The sequence below is a fragment of the Miniopterus schreibersii genome (genome assembly GCF_964146895.1).
Source record: "Miniopterus schreibersii genome assembly, chromosome: 12".
Lineage (NCBI taxonomy): Eukaryota > Metazoa > Chordata > Mammalia > Chiroptera > Miniopteridae > Miniopterus > Miniopterus schreibersii.
This window is the reverse complement of record NC_138112.1, coordinates 37,049,812-37,064,755: the sequence shown is the minus strand read 5'-3', so window position 1 is coordinate 37,064,755 and position 14,944 is coordinate 37,049,812. Positions and strand designations below refer to the sequence as shown.

Sequence of the window (14,944 nt, the reverse complement as noted above, 5' to 3'; positions counted from 1 at the left end):
CTCATATAGTGGTACATGTGTGTGTTTTAATAAGAAATGAGGAGTGGTTTATTTATCCTACAGGAATATGTTAACACATGCTATTATTATATCTAATCAGTTAATTAAAACTATCTCAGAACTGTCTTTTTATATTTTATATTAGAAACACTGAGGGGTTTTCTCAAGTCAAAACTAATAGTTCATATCTCATTTCCATTCTTCAAATAATTTCTTTTAAATAAAGGGTATTTAACTATATCAATTATAGTATAATAGTCTTTTTATGGTGGTAAAACATATATATAACTAAAATTGTGTTTTGATTTGCATTTTCCTAATGCCTAATGATGTTGAGCATTTTTTCATGTGCTTACATATCAGCTGTATTATCTTCTCATTAAAGTGGCTGTTCAAATCTTTTTTCCATTTTTTATAGGGTTGTCTTAATTGTGTTAATAGTTCTTTACATATTCTGGATATAATTTCATTATTATAAATGTATTTTTGCGATTATTTTCTCGCAGTATAAGTGCTTGATTTTTAATTTTTTAAAAAAAATTAAGAGTAAAAATTTTACAAAGTCCAATTTATTAAAATTTTAAAACTGTAAAATAAATTTTTAAAATAGATATAGGGCTGCCCTGGCTTAGTTGGTTGGAGCATTGTCCCATGCACCAAAAGACTGCAGGTTCAATTTCCAATCTAGGCATATACCTAGGTTGCGGGTTTGATTCCCAGATGGGCCGAGTATGGGAGGCAGCTGATCTGTGATTCAGTCTCACCTCTCTCGATTGCTTGCTCACTCTCTCTCCCCCCCTTCCCTCCCACCCCATCTCCCTTCCTTTCTCTCTCTCTAAAGTCAATAAAAACATATCCTCAGGTGAAGATTTAAAAAAATAGATATAGGGCCATTGAGATTTTCTATTATTCTTGAGTCAGTTTTGTTTTTGCTTTTTTTTTTTGGTTAATTCTCACCCGAGGATATTTTTCTCGTTGATGTTTTTAGAGAGAGTGGAAGGGATGGGGGGAGAGAGAGAGAGAGAAACATCAGTGTGAGAGAGACACATCAGTTGGTTGCCTCTCACAAGCACCCCACCTGGGGTACTTGCCCTTGACCAGAAATCAAACCCAAGACCCTTCAGTCCATGAGCCGATGCTCTAACCACTAAGCCAAACCAGCCAGGGCATTCTTGAGTCATTGTTGATCTTTTTCCCCCCTAAGGAATTGGTCTGATTCACCAAAGTCACCAAATTTATTGCCATAAAATTATTCATAACATTTATTGCCCTTTTTAAATGTCTGAAGGATCTGTAACTATGTCCCTTTTTTCCTGATATTAATAATTTATATGTTCTCTCTCTCTTTTTTAATCCTCACCTGAGGATATTTTTTTCCATTGTTTTTCAGAGAGAGTGGAAGGGGAGGAGAGAGAGAGAGAGAGACATCGATGTGAGAGAGACATTGATTGGTTGCCTTCCACATGTGCTTTGACCAGGGCCGGGCATCAAGCCTGCAACTGAGGTACATGCCCTTGGCCAAAATTGAACCCAGGACCCTTCAGTCTGCAGGCCAACACTCCAGTCACTGAGCCAAACTGACTAGGGCTGTCTTCTTTTCTTGATTAGTCTATCTCCAGTTTTTGGTTTCATTGGTTATCTCTGTTATTCATCTAGTTGGAAATGGATCATAAACATGAATGTCAAACTTAAAACAGTAACCTTGTGGGAGAAAACAAAGCATAAAATCTTTGCAAATGTGTGTTAAGCAAAGATTTCTCACACACCAAATAAACAATCCATAAAAGAAAAGTTTGGTAAATTGAACTTCAACAAAATTTAAAACTATTGCTCATTGAAAACCTGTTATGAGAATGAAAAGACAGATTGGGAGAACATATTTGCATTTTATCTATCTGGTAAAGAAGTTATATCCAGACATGATAAAGAACTCAGAACTCTATAAGAAAACAAACAACCCAATTTTAATTATTCACACTAGCCTTATTTAAGTGTTTAATAGCTACATGAGGCTATTGACTATCATATTGGTCAAAGCAGGTTATAGAACATTTCCATCATCTCACATAGTTCAGTTTGATAGCACTGGTCAAGAACTCATTATTCAGAGAAGTGCTAGGAAGTTATAAAATGTCTGGGGTCTTAGGTGAAAGGGAAAAATTATTGGTTGGTAATCTAAGCTCCAGATCCTTAAAACTTACAAGTGTAGAATCTTAGTTTGTATAGTTCTTATGATCTGGGAATTCCAAGCTAGGAACTTAACACATAAACCAGTCCCCCAGTGGAAGAAAAACAAATGTCTGTGTAGAGACACTCAAAACCCAGGGCACCTAGATTTCTATATAAAGAATGATAAACACTGTAGACAAAATGAAAGGTAAGAATCACAAGCCATATGCTATATAGTCTACATACAGACTATAGCTTACTAGTCATGAAGACTAGCTAGCTGTTTAAACAGGAAAGTTAGCACTTTAGGAGATTAAGATAGAACAGTCTGAAAGATACTAAGGTATACATCTTTTAAATAGTTAAAAGTAAACACTAGAATGAATGAATGGAAGGGTGAGAGCTATGGCAACTCCCTATTTAAAGATGGTAAAATATTTAGGCCAAACAAATCTAGCAAACCTGTTAGGTCACATAGCCACAGAAAAGAAGGTTTCTTGTTTTTTGGTAGGATCTATAATGTGACTGAACCTAGAGGTAGATTTGATACAATAGTCTCAGAGGGAGACTATAAGGCATAAATGCTTCTGCTCTCAGGTACCTGCCTTTATTGTCTTCTGAGTCAAAGCCAGATGACACTCAGTGCAGGTGGTCTGCTGGCTGGATATGGTAACTCTCAGCACATTCTCCTTTTTAGACATTATGATCTCAATCAGCTGCTGGAGCCTCAAAGCATAACTGCAGATCCTTTGGACTACTGCCTAAGCTGGCACTTGTGGGAGATGCTGCGGGCTCTTAACTACACTCATCTCTCAGAGCAGTGTGAGGGTGTGCTGCAGGCCAGTTATGCTGGCCAGCTGGAAAGTGAAGGGCTCTGGGAGTGGGCCATCTTTGTTCTCCTGCACATAGACAACTCAAGGTGAGTGAAAAGCCATCAAACCTACTGGGTGCATGTGACACTGCAGAGCAGTGCTAAAGGAATCAGTCTCCTAGGGTTGAATTCAGCAAATAAGTATTTAGAATATATTTTGCGTCCAGCCTTGTGATAAAACCTTAAGACAGTTGAACCCGTAGCCCGTAGTGTCTGTATATTCGTGTGAACAAGTTAGAAATGGCCTTTGATTGAGTACAAATTGTACTATTTATCATAAGACCTCTCAGTATTCTGAGAAGGGAGAAGAGATCTTTAGGAACTGCACAGACTCTCTAGAAAGATTGAGAGAACCTGTAAAACTCAGAATATGAAATGGTTAAATGGGAAGGATATGCCTGGATGGGGAAACACCGTTAATTTTGCACAGATTCACTTGAGTGGCATGTTTAGAATTACAATAATACCCCCTTTTTCTGCAGTTTCATAAGTTTTAAATTGTGCACCATTCTGATTAGCATGATGAAATCTTGCACTTTCCAGCATGTTCATGCTGTATGTGCTCCCCACCTGTTAGTCACTTAGTAGCCATCTTGGTTATCAGATCAGCTATCGCTATATTGCAGTGCTTGTGTTCAAATAGCCCTTATTTTACTTAATAATGGTCCCAAAGTGCAAGAGTGGTGATGGTGGCAATTTGGGTGTGCCAAAGAGAAGCCATGAAGTGCTTCCTTTAAGTGAAAAGGTGTGTACAGCACAGGTAAGATATTTTGAGAAGGAGCGAGACCACATTCATATAACTTTTATTATAGTGTATTGTTATAGTTGTTCACTTTCATAATTAGTTATTGTTAATCTCTTACTCTGCCTAATTTTATAAATTAAACTTTATCATAGTGGGTATACATAGGAAAAGACAGTATATATAGGGTTTAGCACTATCCACCATTGACATGGATGCACTGGGGGTCTTGGATGTATCCCCCTCAGGTAAGGGGGGAAACTACTTTATGCAGAAATAGTTGACTGAGCTGCCTCATTGGATCCATGAAGTGATACAGTCGGTTGACAGGGAGGGAGTACGGGCCCCTGCTTTTTTCTGTCTATGGGCTTCCTCCCTCTCTGGCCTTCCTTTGCCATCTACCCTTCCTCCCCCCAAGTTGGATAGTACTGCATTTACCAATACAACCTTGCTTAGATGCATAATTTTTTGGTTCCCTTTTCTTCATGCTGTGAATGTTGAGGGGTTTTGTTGTTAGTGGTAGCAGTGTGGCATTACAATAATAACAAAAACAGAGTATTTTATTATATATTCCATTTCATATGTTTATGCTCTGTTGTACTTTACAAATATTAACTCATTTAATGCTCATAATGAACCTATGAGATAGACACTCTTATTTATTTTACAGATGAGCAACCCAAGGCACAGTGAAAATGAATAACTTTTGCTCCAAGTCACATATCCAGTAAATAGCAGAGGGAGGCTTCCAATTCAAAACACCCAGAGTCTATGCCCACCCCCCTTTTTTTTTAGGGAGAGAGAGAGAGAAACATCAGTAGTAAAGCAAAACATCGATCAGTCGGCTGCCTCCTGCTCGCCCCCTGTTGGGGATCGAGCCTGCAACCCACACATGTTCCCTGACCAGGAATCAGGGAATTGAGCCAGCAACCTCTTGGTGCTCAGGACAATGCCCAGCCAACTGAGCCACACCGGCCAGAGCCAGAGTCTGTGCTCTTAATCGCTATGCTGCGCTATGTGTAATGTTGTGTGGTGTGGAAGAAGTTAATTTTGTTGTCACACTTGCCTAAATTCTGGATCCACCACGTACTCACTTTGACCTAGGGTAAAGCTTACTCACATTTGACTTTGAGTAAAATACTCCCCAAGCCTCAGGTTTTTAATCTGTAAAATTATAGTATTAATCCCTATTCAAAGGTAGTCGGGGCATTAAAGGAGTAAAAGTATAGAGCATCTAGCACAACCTTCCCTTTAAGGAATTTCACTTTCCTCTTCCCTTCCCAGGAAGCAAAATGACCCCACACTTTCCCTGTTAGTTTATTTAGACATAAGGGGAATTTCACATGGTAAAAGGCAGGCTGATTGGATGACTAATGATTCAGAGTTTGCTATGGGGAAGCAGACCCTGCTTGCTGGGAGAAAAAGGAGGGGATGGGGTGAGGCAGTTGTGAGATTGGGAGTTCTTGAAAAGCCTAGGAGTTCAAAAAAGAATCTAAGATAAGAATAATTTTGGACTAAAATGTAAATGGCTGGTCCCTTTGCCCAGGCAGAAGAGGACTCTTCTTAAGGGACCTTGAGAGGAGAAAGAGTAAGTTTAGCCTAAATCTAGAGGTGTAGAAAAAGTGAATTAGGAAGGCTGATGGCTTTGAGAAAGAAAAAAAAACAAGGACCTGGAAGAGACTTACAACAACTTTGCTTGCTTGTACTGACCGTGTGGGAGACGGAAGGGAGAAGGTTAGAAATGAACTGCAGAGGACTGCTCTGTGGAGTGTAGAATTCCCTATCCCAGTCCTGATCTTCTGTTACTAGAAAGGAAATAAAGGAGAGATCCTAGCTAGGGAAAGTGTTTCTGGGCAGTGGCTACCTTCCCTAGAGTATTAGTTTTCAGACTTTTGTGACATGAAAATACAATGTGCATAGATACTTTTTTTTCTGTTTCATTTAAAAAGAAATCCTGGTGGGATGGCTTGGATAGCTTTTTATTTTTTATTTTTTTGTGTGAAGTTTGAGGAGGTCTACTAAGGGTCATGACCTGAAGTTTGAGAGACTGCCCCAGGGGCCACTCTGAGCTGTCTGAGGCAGCCTTCTCTATCAAGGAGCATAAGATTTATTCTAACTTATATCTGTTCCTACAGCATGCGTGAGAGGGCTGTTCGAGAGCTACTTACCCGACATTGCCAACTATCAGAGACCCCTGAATCTTGGGCTAAGGAGACTTTCCTGACCCAGAAGCTTTGTGTGCCTGCTGAGTGGATTCATGAGGCCAAAGCAGTACGAGCACACATGGAATCCGACAGGCACTCAGAGGCCCTCTATTTGTTTAAAGCCGGTCATTGGAACCACTGCCACAAACTCATTATTCGGCACTTAGCTTCTGGTGAGTGCTTCACTCTAGGGCCTGTGTCTCCTGGAATCTCCACACATTCTTCCACCCTCTGAACTCCATGGCCAGAGATGATGCTCAGTATGGGACATGGCAGGTGTGAATCAGATCACACTTTGTGAAAACTCTCCATGCAGGCAAGGCTTGGCCAGAATGAGGGGCTTAGAGGGGCAGGGCTGGGGAGACAGCAATATTGTTATGGTATCATTTGCCAAGAATGTTCTTGATATGTGCTAATTATGTTCAGCTTTGTTTGTTTAAGGAATTCAGCAACACCAGAAATATCTGTTTGGGAAGCTGAAGCCAAAAATTCTTCATTTTTTTTTTTTTTTTTTTAATAGAATTTCAAAATAACTACTTGAAATTCTCAAATCCGACCCAACATTATTTCCCCTCCCTTCCTGTCTTGGATTTCTGCTGTGTCCTTCCCCTGGGCACTTTTGGGAACCATATGCTTGTGCAGACATAGCGCTCAATATTTTGTTCTTCAGATGCCATCATTAATGAGAACTATGACTACCTGAAGGGGTTCTTGGAAGACCTGGCACCTCCGGAGCGTAGCAGCCTAATCCAGGACTGGGAAACAGCTGGTCTTGTTTACCTGGACTATATTCGGGTCCTTGAAATGGTCCACCAAATACAACAGGTACCTGAGTTCCTTAACCACTGCTTGGTTTTCCTTTTCCCTGGCCCTTAAAGAGACTTCAAAAGGCCTGAGCAGTGACTTGAAAACTCATTGGCTATAGAGGTAGCACTGTCAATGCAGAAGGGCATTTTGATGGGGCTATTGATGTAACCATTGACTTGACAGCTGTGTCAGAATTTAAGAACACATTTTTGTGTTTATTACTAAGTAGTATATATAATAGACATTCCTGCAGTTTGTGTGTAGTCAGTCTCCTATTCTTGTCCAGCCCTAGTGTCAGTGAGCTTAGGGATGAGAGCTACAGTAAGGTCAGAGATTTGGTGAGAATAATTATTTCACACATCATTTGGTATGTTTAAAAATTGCGGGTATTGCCCTAGCCAGATTGGTTCAATGGTTGGAGCGTCGGCCCATGGACTGAAAGGTCCTGGAGGCAACCATCGATGTCTGTGGTGTGTGTCTGTCTGTCTCCCCCCCCCCGCCCGGCTTCCACTCTCTGAAAAGCAATGGAAAAAATATCCTCTGCTGAGGATTTAAAAAAAAAAATTGCGAGTATTATGAGTTTTTCTGTTTGTTTCTTGTGGTTTTTTTGTTTTGTTAATCCTCACCCTAGGATATTTTTTCTGTTGAGAGGGGAAGTGAGGGAGGGAGGGCAGGAGTGGTCTGGGGAATATCTGTGTGAGAGAGACACATCGATTGGTTGCCTCCTGCATGCTCCCCATTAAACCTGCAACCCAGGTATGTGCCTTTGCCCGGGAGTTGAACTCGAGACCCTTAGTGGTTAGAACGTTGGAGGTTCTAGCCACTGAGCAACACCAGCAAGGGCAGTATTACAGTCATTTTAGTCTTCATTTAAATGTCGGGTCAATATCGGTAATCATAAGGGTCAGTCTCTCTCGTTTACAGCACAAAGACCAAACTCATAAACATAGTATTCAAACCCCTATAGAGGCTTTTACCTTCTGCCTTAACTCCTTCCACTTAACCCACATTCCAGCCTTACCAGCCTGTTCACATTAAATTACTCATGGTGTTTCCAACAAACCTTGTTTTATTCCACTGTTTAACTCCACACTCATACTTATCGTTTAAAATCTAGATTGCTATAAGTTCTGCTTCTCTCTTTTTTTCCTGGGATGAGTTCCTTGCACTTTTTTTTTTTTTTTTTTTTTACTACCAAAACATTTGGTGCGTTTGTCTGCTAGCATACCTGACCATATTATAGTTACTTATCCACATCTCTCTTCAGATTGTCATGAGTGCCTTTTGGGGAAGATCATTCTTTTTTTTTTTCTTTTTTTCCCAGAGAGAGAGACATCGATGTGAGAGAGATAAATCGATTGGTTGCCTCCCACATGCGCTCCAACCAGGGTCGGGGATTGAGTCTGCAACCAAGGTATGTGCCCTTGGCCAGAATTGAACCCAGGACCCTTCAGTCCACAGGCTGATGCTCTAACCACTGAGCCATATGGGCTAGGGCTGGGAAGATCGTTCTTTTAAGGTCAAAAGCAATAGAATATAAAGATTAAAAATTCAGTTCTGGCCTTGGCTGGTGTGGCTCAGTTGGTTGGAGCATCGTCTGGTACACCAGAAGGTTGAAGGTTTGATTCCGGGTCAGGGCACATACCTACCTACATTGTGGGTACAATCCCTAGTTAGTGCATATACAAGAGGCAACCGATCAATGTCTCTCTCTAGCATTATCTGTGTGTCTCTCTCTAGGGCCCCCCCCCCCGCAACATAATAAAATAGAAGACAATCAAGTTCTGGAGCCAGACTGTTAGGTCCAATTCATGGCTCCCTCATCACTGTCTATGTGACCTTAAGCAAGCTAATTAACCTCTGTCTCGTCTGTAAAAAGGTGGGAGAAGCACAGATTAGAGTAGATATCTGACAGAGTTGTCACAAAGATTAAACAAAATACACAAAGTGTTTAGCATACTATTTATATCTACTAAATGCTTAATAATTGTTTTCTAGTATTATCCTCATCAAAGTCCCAACTACTAACAAACAATATCTGGCACAAGATATATAAAATTCAGTGTTTGCTGCGCCATTAGGGTAGATTAACAGCATCATCTCTAAGTTATCTCTGAAGAAACCCTTTTCTATTTTCTAATTAATTTACCCAACCCAGTTATTGAGAGCATGAGTGAATCGGGGGCATCTAACTGTAAATAGTACTTGTTCTGCCCTTACCAAAGTAATAATTTTGGTGGGGGAGACATACAGATAAGCCAGCAGTTACTATGGAGTGGTAAATGTAGGGATTAAGCAGAGTCTACATAAACAGTGTACCTAACCCAATCTGAGGAAGTGAACAATCCTTTCTAGAAGTGGCATCTAAGTTCTTAAAAGTGAAAAGGGAAGATGGGCGGGGGGGAACGCTTCAGCCGAGGGAAGGGCACAGTTCAGAGGTATCACGGTGCCTCCAGGGATCTTGTAATAGCATTGGTGGTCTTGGAGTGTGGAGTGGAAAGGGCGACCATGTAGATATAGTAAAGCCACAAATATCTCTCACCTGGACTGCTGTACTAGCCACCTAATTTCTCTCCCTGCTTCTACTCTTACTCCACTACAGTTCATTTCCACATAGCTGCCAGAGTAATCTTTCTAATAGACAAATCATATCATCTCACTCGCTTATCTAAAACTTTCCAGTGGCTTCTCATCTCACTTAAAGTGCTCCTTAGCAAGTCATGAAGCTCTGCACCAATAATTCCTTTCTTTGGGTGCCAAGGACCCCCTTGGCAGTCTGGTGAAGCTCATGGGTGGATCTCTAATGTATTTATATGCATAAAATTTAAATATGTAGGATTACAAAGAAAACCAATTATATTAAAATACATTTATCAAAATATTAAAAACATGGTTAGTAACACATGCTTATCAACATCTTAAATAAGCTCTAGCAGTGGATCTACTAACTACTATAATCTTTTTTTAAATTAATTTTTTAAAATTTCTCTTTATTATTGAAAGTATTACAAATGTCCCCTTTTCCCCCATTGATCCTCTCCACACTGTACCCCTCCCCCTAGGCCTTTACCCCACTATTGTCTGTGACCATGGGTTATGCATATATGCATATAAATTCTTACATTAATCTCTCCCCACCCACCCCCACCTTCCCTCTGAGACTCGTCAGTCTGTTTCATGCTTCTGTGTCCCTGGATCTATTTTGTTCATCAATTTATTTGTTCATTAGAGTCCACATATCAGTAAGATCATGTGACACTTGTGTTTCTCTGACTGGCTTATTTTGCTTAGCATAATACTCTTCAGGTCCCACCATGCTGTCTCAAAGGGTAAGGGATCCTTCTTTTATTTTACAGCTGCATAGTAAGTATTGCATTGTGTAAATATCCGAGAAGGTACTTGGTATGATTTCAGTCTTCTTGGACTTGTAGAGACTTGTTTTGTGTCCTAACATGTGGCCTATCTTTGAGAACGTCCCATGTGTGCTTGAGGAAAATGCCTATTTTGCAGCTTAGGAGTGGAACGTTCTGTAAATATCAATTAAATCCATCTGATCTAGTGTGTCATTTAGAGTCAGTTTCCTTGTTGATTTTTTATCTGGAAGATCTATCCAATAACATCAGTAGGGTGTTAAAGTCCCCTACTGTGACTGTATTGCTGTCGATCTCTCCTTTAAAGTTCTCCAGGAATTTTTTGTTTAGTTTTTCCAGCCGGTGTGAGGTTTATTCTGAGGTGGCTTTCAAGACCCAGCATATATTTGGGTCTTGTTTTCTTATCCATTCAGCTACCCTGTTCTTTGATTGGGATATTTAATCCATGCTGTTATTGATAGGTACTTATCTATTGCCATTTTATTTCTTTATGCCTATGTTTCTCATTCTATTTCAACTTCTTATTACAGCAGTTCTTTTAACATTTCTTGCAGTGCTAGTTTGGTGGTGATAAATTCCTATAGCCTTTTTTTGTCTGGAAAGCTCTTTATTTCACTGTTTTGAATGATAGCCTTGCTGGATAGAGTAGTCTTTGTTTCAGATGCTTGTTTTGTATTACCTTGAATACTTCATGCCATTCCCTTCTGACCTGTAGAGTTTCTGATGAGAAATCAACTGACAGCCTTATGGGAGCTTCTTTGTAGGTAACAGCTTGCTTTTCTCTTGCTGCCTTTAAGATTTTCTCTTTGTCTTAAATTTTTTACATTTTATTTTATTGTTTAAAATATATTTTTATTGATTTCAGAGACAGAGGAAGGGAGAGGGAGAGAGAGAAACATCAATAATGAGAGTCATTGATCGGCTGCCTCCTGCCTGCCCCCTCTTGGGGAACGAGCCCGCAAACCAGGCTTGTGCCCTGACCAGGAATTGAACCTCAGTCTCCTGGATCATAGGTCGATGCTCAACTGCTGAGCCATGCGGCTGGTGAATTTTTTACATTTTAATTATGATGTGTCTGGGCATGGGCCTCTTTGGTTTTTCTTGCTTGGGACTCTTTTTATTCCTGAACTTGTGTGACTTTTTCTTTGACTGGGTTAGGGAAATTTTCTGCCATTATTTTTTGAAACAGTTTCTCTAACCCTTGCTTACTTTCGACCTCTTCTAGCACTCCTATGGTGCGAATATTGATACGCTTCACATTTTCCCACAGCTCCCTTAGACTATCCTCCTGTTTTGTAATTGTTTTTTCTTTTTGGATCTCTCAGTGTTTTTTTCCTACCTTATCTTCTAATTTGTTGATCTGATCCTCAGCTTCCTCTAATCAGCTATTCATTCCTTCGAATTTTTTTTTTATTTCTACTGTCATTCTTAATTTCCTTCATAGTTTCTATATCTTTTTTTTCATGCTGTTGAGCATTTTTATGATCAGTATTCTGAACTCTGCATCTGATAGATTGCTTATCTCCATTTCATTTAGCCCTTCTTCTGGAGAATTCTTTTGTTCTTTCATTTGGAGCTTGTTTTTTTTGTCTCCCCATTTTGGCTGCCTGTTTGGATTTGTTTCTCTGTATTAGGTAGATCTGCTAGGACTCCCAGTCTTTTGGGTGGTCTCTGTGTCAGATGCTGTTTGTGACTGGTCTTGAGTACCCTATTTGAAGTTTTCCACATACCTGGTTTTCTCTGCTGGGGCTGGGTGTGTTTGGACAGGACCAAGATGTGCACCAAGGTCTGTTTTTCCAAGCCCTGGGTCCAGAAGCAAATCAGGCAGACTCAGAGCACCCAGAGGCTGTTAATCAGTCTCTTAAGGAGCCTCATGCTATAGAAACTCCACAGGGTGGAGCCAGAAGTTTTTTAGCAGGGTGGAGCAGTTCCTTCCCGCCCCAAGCAAAAGCTGCTTGGAAGGTAAATGTCTGAGAAACATGTCCTCTGCAGAATGTGGTATGACTCAGCACCAGGGCCCAGATGGGTGCCCTCTGAGATCTATTCCCCCAGCCAGCTCCCCTGGATTCTCCTCAAACTGCTCTATTCCACTCTGCCTCTGCCAGAGCCCAAGGTGAGTAGCTACACATGAAACCTTGTGGATTGGCCCTTTAAGAGGGTGCCTGCATTTCCAGCTGTCTTTCCCTGGCACACAGAAACCCTGCTGCTTGTCACAGCCAGATGTTATATGGGCACCTTTCTCAGTTCTGGTGCTCTGGGCTGGGAAGCCCAGCTTGGGGTTTAGACCCCAGAGTCCTCAGTGGGAACCCCCCACAGCTGAGATATCCTCTGGACCTTCAGCTACTGACTATGGGAGCCTAGCCAGCCCTCTCATGCCTCTGCACTTCCTACCAGACTGTTTGTGGTCTCCACTTTTCCTCCTTGGTTATGAGAGTGCTCTCCAGCTCTTCTTCAGTTGCAGTTGATTGTTTAGGGTGTTTTTTCTATATTTTAGTTGTAGTTTCAGTTTGGTCCTGGGAGCGTCAGTGTAGTTTCCACTCAGTCTGCCGCCATCCTTTTAGTTAAAAATTAGTAAAAATATTTTATTTTTTAAGTCAAAATTCACAGACCCTTTGAATTCTAAGGACCCCTGGTTATGATCCCCTGCTATATAAAACCTCTCTAGTTTTATCTTTTTCTCTCCTCTTTACCCTGAGTTTCACCACATAGACTTTCTTCACATTCCCACCTTGGGGCGGTTTTAGCTGTTCTCTTTGCCTGTAAAGCGTCACCTTCTCCTGTTGTTCAGGTCTCCACTTGGATATGACCTTCCTCATGGAAGCCTTTCCTGATCCCCCAGTAGTCACATAACCCTGTATGAATGATCTGCATGGCTTGTTTTTTCAGGGTTTATTGCTATCTGATATTATTTCATTTTCTTTTAAGTTTCATGAGAGCAAAGACCTTGTCTTGTTCACCTCGTTTTAAAGTCACGTTAAAGACTGGATTCTGGTGGATAAAAAGGAAAGTACTTGTATACACATTAAATGATAGACTCTCTTTACCCCCCCCCCTCGCCCCCCAAGTGGATTCAATGAGAGAGACTTCTTGGAAGGGTTGAGTGAGTCATTTGGACGAGGAGGTAGTGATGGGGGACTTAGTAGAGGTGCTTTAATGTCAGAGTCTGAGGGCAGGGGGCTAACCAAAAGTCATATTATATGAGACAAATAAGGATAAGATGCTGCTGGAAAATATTCAGAATATAAGTAATGACTAAAAGTACAGATTTGCGTTTTGGAAAGACTGCTCTGGCTACAGTGTGATAGGAAAAAAGATATGGAAGGATGACACTGAGGATTGTGATCAAGCTCTTAAGGTATTTCAAGTGAGAAGTAATGGTAACCTGAGCTTGGGTAGTGACCCTGGCAAAGGGAATGGAAGATTGGAATGTTAGGCTCGAGATAAAGGTTGAAGAATCATCAGCACATAGGTTGTAATTGGAGCGATAGGAGTGGATCGCAACACATAGGGAAATGCTAGATAGGAGAAGGCTGTGAACTTGGAGTCAGGAGACCTAAATTAAATGCTAGTTTGGGCTTTATCTCTCACAAGCTGTGCTCTTAAAAATTCTTATCATACCAGCCCTAGCCAGTTTTCTCAGTGGTTAGAGTGTTGGTCCATGAACCAAAGGGTCTCAGGTTCGATTCCTGGTCAAGGGCACGTACCTCAGTTGTAGGTTTGATCTCCAGCCCCAGTTGAGGTGCGTGCCGGAGGCAACCAATGGATGTTTCCTCTCTTTCTCTCTCTTTCTCCCTCTTCCCCTGTCCCCCTCCTCCCTCCCTTCCACTCTCTCTCTAAAAATCAATGGAAAAAATATCCTCAGGTGAAGGGGGGAAAAAAGAAATCATACCATTCCTCTGAACCAAGATTTGTCTAGATTTTTGGTGTTGTGTTAGAGCTTATTAGGTACATGGTTCATGAATAGTGATCTCAAGACTTGCCTAATCCAAGCCTCTGTACACTGTATTACTTTCCTATTGTGTATTACTGCTAACACCATGTCTTAGTCTCAGCAAGTAGGCAGGATGTTGGTGACATGGCACTGTCTGCCAGTTTCTTGGGTTTCCCCTCCTTCACCTCAGTGTTCAGAGTTTTGCATAGTCAGTCTATGGATAAGATTGTGGTGATGGGAGCTCCTCTTGGCCTAAATGGTTTCTCTACTTTTTTGTAGGTAGAGTGCTCAGGTTATGAGCTGGAGCAGTTACAAACCAAAGTGACCTCACTATGCAATCGGATAGAGCAAATCCAGTGTCACAATGCCAAGGATCGCCTGGCTCAGTCAGGTAAGTCTCTAAGTCCCTGCTTTCTGTCTGCCTGCTTCCTGTCTTTATGATTATCACACACACACTCCATGCCCTCCTGTCCTGGTGCCCACCCTTCCCCACCTTCTATCCTTGATGCTCATTCCACTTTTTCTTTCAAGACATGGCCAAACGTGTAGCGAACCTGTTGCGGGTGGTACTGAGCCTTCAGCATGCCCCTGATGCAACCTTGGACTCAACGCCAGATGTTCAGCGAGTCCCTTTGCGCCTGTTGGCTCCTCACATTGGCCGGCTCCCCATGCCTGAGGACTATGCCTTGGAGGAACTGCGTAGTCTCACACAGTCCTACCTTCGAGAACTGACTCTTCAAGAACTGACTATTGGGAGCCAGTGAGCCCCAGGCTCCTCCCGCCACACTCACATGCTCGTCCACACTCACCACACAGAGGTCCCCTGCATTGAGTTGATCAACACTGTTT

General features: G+C 41.4%; 1 protein-coding gene across 7 annotated transcripts in view; it reads left to right on the top strand.

The window, feature by feature from the left end:
* NUP98 (nucleoporin 98 and 96 precursor) overlaps positions 1-14,944 on the top strand; it is a gene marked incomplete at its 3' end in the record, with an annotated part of 99,270 nt that extends 84,326 nt beyond the window's left edge. For all 7 annotated transcript variants that reach the window (XM_081154979.1, XM_081154982.1, XM_081154983.1 and 4 more), the window contains 5 exons: positions 2,867-3,088; positions 5,918-6,159; positions 6,657-6,811; positions 14,375-14,486; positions 14,627-14,944. In XM_081154979.1, the coding sequence (XP_081011105.1) occupies positions 2,867-3,088; positions 5,918-6,159; positions 6,657-6,811; positions 14,375-14,486; positions 14,627-14,859 (964 nt within the window). The remainder of the gene's footprint in view (positions 1-2,866; positions 3,089-5,917; positions 6,160-6,656; positions 6,812-14,374; positions 14,487-14,626) is intronic.